At 34.9% G+C, this 6,000-nt stretch overlaps 1 protein-coding gene across 1 annotated transcript; it reads left to right on the top strand.

Moving 5' to 3' along the window:
- Positions 1–1,696: 1,696 nt before the first annotated feature.
- Positions 1,697–5,835, top strand: LOC123914215 (serine hydroxymethyltransferase 4-like). Its single transcript, XM_045965285.1, has 4 exons — positions 1,697–2,583; positions 4,388–4,778; positions 4,873–4,974; positions 5,265–5,835. Exons 1-4 carry the CDS (start codon positions 1,744–1,746, stop codon positions 5,507–5,509), a joined length of 1,578 nt encoding a protein of 525 aa, XP_045821241.1. The 5' UTR covers positions 1,697–1,743; the 3' UTR covers positions 5,510–5,835.
- The last annotated feature ends 165 nt before the right edge of the window (positions 5,836–6,000 follow it).

Raw genomic sequence — 6,000 nt, 5'->3', positions numbered from 1 at the left:
TTCACTATTTTGCAGGTTTATGATTATGTGGTTGTTTACTATGCAAATGACATCAAACTACTATACCACAAGAGATAAGTTCCTATGAACTCTATTTTAATTTATTCTCATTCATATTTGTTTGATTACATAAATTAATATGTTGTTTATTATTATGGATGTGACGATAGGTCCAAATTTTACAACAATCTTAAGGATTTATCCGCCTCACAATAACACACAAAAATCTCCCTCACCCAAAATTATGAAACTCTTGTGAATCGAATTCAAAGACAAGAATAAATCCTTAAGATTGTTGTAAAATTTGGACCTATCATCACATCCATAATAATAAACAACATATTAATTTATGTAATCAAACAAATATGAATGAGAATAAATTAAAATATAGTTCATAGGAACTTATCTCTTGTGGTGTAGTAGTTTGATGTCATTCGCATAGTAAACAATAATAACAATATTAATAATTAACAATAATAATACTTTAAAATAAATTATAATATCAAAATATCCAACAGTGGGCTAGTAGTAGTACATCATCAGTGGCTGAATCTTGACTGTGTAGTTTAAAATGAATTTTAAGATTAATTCATGCATCCAAATTTATGGAATGGAGCAGTTACTAGTCTCAGTCATATAAATAAACTCGCAAATGAACCAAAATGTCACGGTCAGTGCAGCCAGAAGAAGGGTTGGTGTTAAGACTATGGCAAATTTTATAGTTGCCTTGCGACCAACAACACTGAAAATTTTAGTAAAAATAAAAAAGACACTGAGAGTGAGAATTGGTGCATTAGAAACCAAATTTCAGTGACTTGCATGCCATAAGAACCAATCAAATGGCTTGACGTTACTTGTGATTCAAGCAACAACGAAATTTTAAATGAATAATAAAATGTCCCATGCTATACATATGGTCCGTTTTGAGTACAAGTCAAACTTGTAAATCTATTGCGACTGGTATGCTTTTTAATCAAAAGAAATAAAATTCTACTATTTTTTAATACATAAAATTCTACTCTTTTTTTTTTCTTTCTATAGTAATAAATAAAAAAAAATTTGGCAAATTTCTTTCAGCCAGACTATAAAGCCTTAAAAAACCTGGCTCAAATTATTAATCTCAAATCATGTGTTTTAGCGAGCTTGAAAGAACAACCATACAAATTTGTTGATTTTATCTGCTCTATCCAACTGGTCGAATCCAAAACATTTTTTTACCACTAAATTCATCTATTTACTTCCTCAGAAAAAACATAAAAAAAATTCGGAAGCTTAGCTCAGTTGGTAGTGATATGACGCTATATATGCATGAGCCCGAGTTCGAACCCGGGACACTCCACTTATTTACCTTTAAGTGATTCAAGTGAAGTGGTAAAAAAAAAAAAGTTAAATTAACAATTGAAGTGATTCAAGTGAGTAATCACAATTTTTAAATATAGAAATCCACGGGAGAAGAAAAAAGTGAACAAGTGGATCCAATGATCAGTTCTGACATCAAGTGTTCCAGCTCCCTCCCAATCACAGCTGTAGGAATCAAACCATGTTCCTTTATAACAAATTCAGCGCTAATCACCACCAAACTAATTAACGATTAATGAATAATTACGGACATTAAGCCCTCATTAATATCAAACAAAAAAAGAAAGTGAGTAATCACAATTTTCAAATATAGAAATACACAAGAAAAGAAAAAAGTGAACAAGTGGATACAATTTAGTCTCGTAACTAACCAACCATTAAGCAATGGCCACAACACTCCATTATCGTTTGGTTACAAACCCTTCCTTTTTAAACAAAATCAACACCAACACAATTCCATTTCCATTCCAATTCCACTCTCTCTCTTTCCCTCTCTCTTCTTCTTCTTCTTCCTCTTCCCCCCTCAGATCCATTTCCATTTCCGCCATGGATCCTGTAACCGAATGGGGAAACACACCTCTCGTAACCGTCGATCCCGAAATCCACGACCTAATCGAAAAAGAAAAACGTCGTCAATGCCGTGGAATCGAACTAATCGCATCGGAAAATTTCACTTCCTTCGCCGTCATTCAAGCTCTCGGAAGTGCATTAACGAACAAATACTCCGAAGGTATGCCGGGAAACCGTTACTACGGCGGTAACGAATTCATCGATGAAATTGAAAATCTCTGTCGATCACGTGCACTTCAAGCTTTCCATTTAGATTCATCTTCTTGGGGAGTTAATGTTCAACCTTACTCTGGTTCACCTGCTAATTTTGCTGCTTATACTGCTGTTTTGAATCCTCATGATCGGATTATGGGATTGGATCTTCCTTCTGGTGGTCATTTGACGCATGGTTATTATACTTCTGGTGGGAAGAAGATATCGGCGACTTCGATTTACTTTGAGAGTTTGCCTTATAAGGTGAATTCGACTACTGGTTTTATTGATTATGATAGGTTGGAAGAGAAGGCGTTGGATTTTAGACCTAGGTTGATTATTTGTGGTGGTAGTGCTTATCCTAGAGATTGGGATTATAAACGATTTAGAGATGTTGCTGATAAATGTGGTGCTCTTTTGCTTTGTGATATGGCTCATTATAGTGGCCTTGTTGCTGCTCAGGTATAAAATCTTATACTATCATTTTTACAATTCTAGTTTTATTAAAATTTAACGTTACATATTTACATAGTATTATATAAGATGCAATAGTGTGATGATTGATGAAGCCTCAAGTTGTTTTTGAATTGAATGATATTTGTAATTTCAATTCAACCGTTATATTTATTAGATTCATATTCTATGTTTTTATTCTATATAAAATTATTAGACGTGTATGAGCTCCCCTAGGACGAATCATTTGGGAGAATTCGAGTTCGATTCCTAATGGGAACAATCATTTGTCAGGTTTTATTTACCTCGCGGATGAAGTCTGGATTATCGGGGCCCCATCCCCTTGGAACAAGGAACCAAAGGGTTAAATACCAAAAATAAAATAAAATAATATTACAAGGTTTTCGGCCACCCTTCAATTGGCTAAAAAGTTCAATCAGCTAGCATTGAGAATAACTCTACATCTACTTTCACATGTTCTCTGCATTAAAGTAAGGTTAACATGTTTTGACCCTCACTCATCTTTTGAGTATGTTGAAATCCTCCGGCATCCTTTTTTTCCACCTCACAATGGCTAAGAAGTTCAGTAACTCCTTCCTTAGTTGGTTTTTCTGAATGCATAAAAGTTTCAGAATCGCTCCACTAGAGGAAGCATCCATGTTGACATCATCTACAACATAATCACTTCCACTAGAAAAACTCTCCTCAGGAGTTTGAAATGAATCAAACATTTTTAAAATAATACATGATCTGTGGATTCATGGGTATAGGTTCAATAGAAAACATTTGTTTGTAAAATTAACTAACCCCACAAACTTGTCTTGAAAGGTGACAATTGAATGAGCTTTATAAGCTCATTCATATGCTAGATCTAGATCCCACCTTTTTTATGATCCTCATGTAATGATTGAAAGTTTATTGATACGAGCTATACTGACTTTTGCTCAAAAATAAAACTAACAATTTGAAGAGTATCCTTTAAAAAACAATTGAAGTGAGTAATCACAATTTTCAATTTTTTTTTGACACACAATTTTCAAATTTAGAAAAACAAGAAGAAAAAAAAACAAGTGGATATAATTTATTCTTGCCGGTAACCGACTTACCAGCGATTAAGCAGTGACCACAGGTCCACAACACTACTCCATTAACGTTTGGTGAGAAAGTATCTTCCTTTTTAAAACACAATCGACACACACATTCCAATTTCATTTCCATTCCCATTCCACTGCTAACACAATCACTAACCACTCTCTTCTTCATTCAGTGAATCTGCATTACTGTTTTGTCCATTTACAGAATATGTTATATGTTCGATCTGGATCCAATGTTAAAGGCTCAATAGAAAATATTTATTCTCCTATCTGTTAGAATTTTTTTTTATTCTACTATCTGTTCTCTTAGCTTTTGGACTTAACTCAACCCCACAAGCCTTTCTTTAAAGGTGACAATTGAATGGGCTTTATAAGCTCCTATCTAGCTCAGTGTGTAGATAATACAATGTCCTATAAACAGATCTATGATAAACTTTGGTACTATGTTAATTTTGGGCCTAACTCATCTTCACAAGCTGATTTTTTAATGATGAGTTTAGTATAAAACCCAAGAACATCAATAACATTATAATAACTATAAGGAATTTTAAAAGGTATACCTTTTTAATAAATATTATTGACGATTTTTAGCCACCTTGGTGATGTAAGGATTTATTAGAAGCCATGTTCATTTATGTCTCAGCTTTTCGTACTGATAATAATATGACTTGTTTTGTTCAGTTAGAATGAATGATAACTTTATTTTGTTGTGTGTACAGGAAGTCAATAATCCATTTGAGTTCTGTGACATAGTGACAACAACAACTCACAAGAGCTTGAGGGGCCCTAGGGCGGGTATGATTTTCTACAGGAAGGGACCTAAACCACCCAAGAAGGGCCAGGCTGAGAACGCAGTTTATGATTTTGAGGACAAGATCAACTTTGCAGTCTTCCCCTCCCTTCAAGGAGGTCCTCACAATCACCAGATTGGTGCCCTTGCTGTTGCCTTGAAACAGGCCATGTCACCTGGGTTCAAGGCATATGCCAAGCAAGTTAAGGCCAATGCAGTTGCCATTGGAAATTACTTGATGAGCAAGGGATACAGTCTTGTCACTGGTGGAACTGAGAACCATCTTGTATTGTGGGATCTCCGACCTCTTGGATTGACTGGTAAAGGATACCTCACACCTAAAAGTCATCTCATCTGTTTTAAATTGTGCACAATTGTTTGAAACATAATATCACTGTTTGATGTTCTTTGCAGGAAACAAGGTGGAGAAACTTTGTGACCTCTGTAACATCACAGTGAACAAAAATGCTGTTTTTGGCGATAGCAGTGCCTTGGCCCCTGGAGGAGTACGAGTTGGTAAGAACTTTTTATGAACTTTACTGTTTTGGGAGTCCAGACTTGTGATGCATTGATAGTAAATAAAGGCATCTTAGAAGTTGTTGTAGATTTTATTGGAAAACAATTGAGGATGTGTTTGTAGTGCTGTACTTCTTTACCAAGTAGTATTATTCGATTAGTTTCAGCTGAGCATGTCTAATCGAAAATTGTTGATTATGCAACGTGATTGTTAAAATACTTGTTTTAATGCGTGCCTTTATTTTATTTTATATTTTACACGAGGTAGCTCACTGGAGTTCTGTTAACAGGTGCTCCGGCCATGACTTCTAGAGGCTTGGTTGAAAAGGACTTTGAACAGATTGGAGAGTTCCTTCACCGTGCTGTGACTCTCACACTAGAGATCCAGAAGGAGCATGGAAAACTTCTGAAGGATTTCAACAAGGGCTTGGTGGACAACAAGGCTATTGCACAACTCAGAGCTGATGTTGAGAAGTTCTCTTCCTCATTTGGTATGCCTGGTTTCCTGGTATCTGAGATGAAGTACAAGGATTAAACTTCCCTCTCAAATGTCTCACTCAAAGTTTGAGACAAGGTAGAGGAGTAACGGAGAAAAATAAATAAGCTTTTTCCTATTTTAGGTGCGATATCACGATGGTGTTTCAATTCAAAATTTTGAAGTTTTTGATACACCTTTGTTTTCATGTTTTCTGTTAGCATGATCATAGTTTTTCGTAATAGCATCGTATCGAAATAAAATGTGTTATTTTCCTTTTGCTTAGAGGCTTGTATGTTTCACCATTTTATATACAAAAATGCACGCAAACAGCCTGCAACTACATATTAAATTTAGCTAATAGAATAAAGTAGATTGTTCTTTGAGATCTTGAGTTGTTCAAATCCCACACTCTCTATATTGTGTGGATTGATGGATTTTTGGAAAAGGAAGAAATAGTGAGAAGAGAAATTGAAGAAAGATGTTATCTTGTTCATTTATTATGTAGGAAATGGGGATGAATTGAAATTTTTGGTGGGTTTCACTAAAAC

This window comes from Trifolium pratense, linkage group LG3, assembly GCF_020283565.1.
Source record: "Trifolium pratense cultivar HEN17-A07 linkage group LG3, ARS_RC_1.1, whole genome shotgun sequence".
NCBI lineage: Eukaryota > Viridiplantae > Streptophyta > Magnoliopsida > Fabales > Fabaceae > Trifolium > Trifolium pratense.
This window is presented reverse-complemented; position numbering and strand designations above follow the sequence as displayed.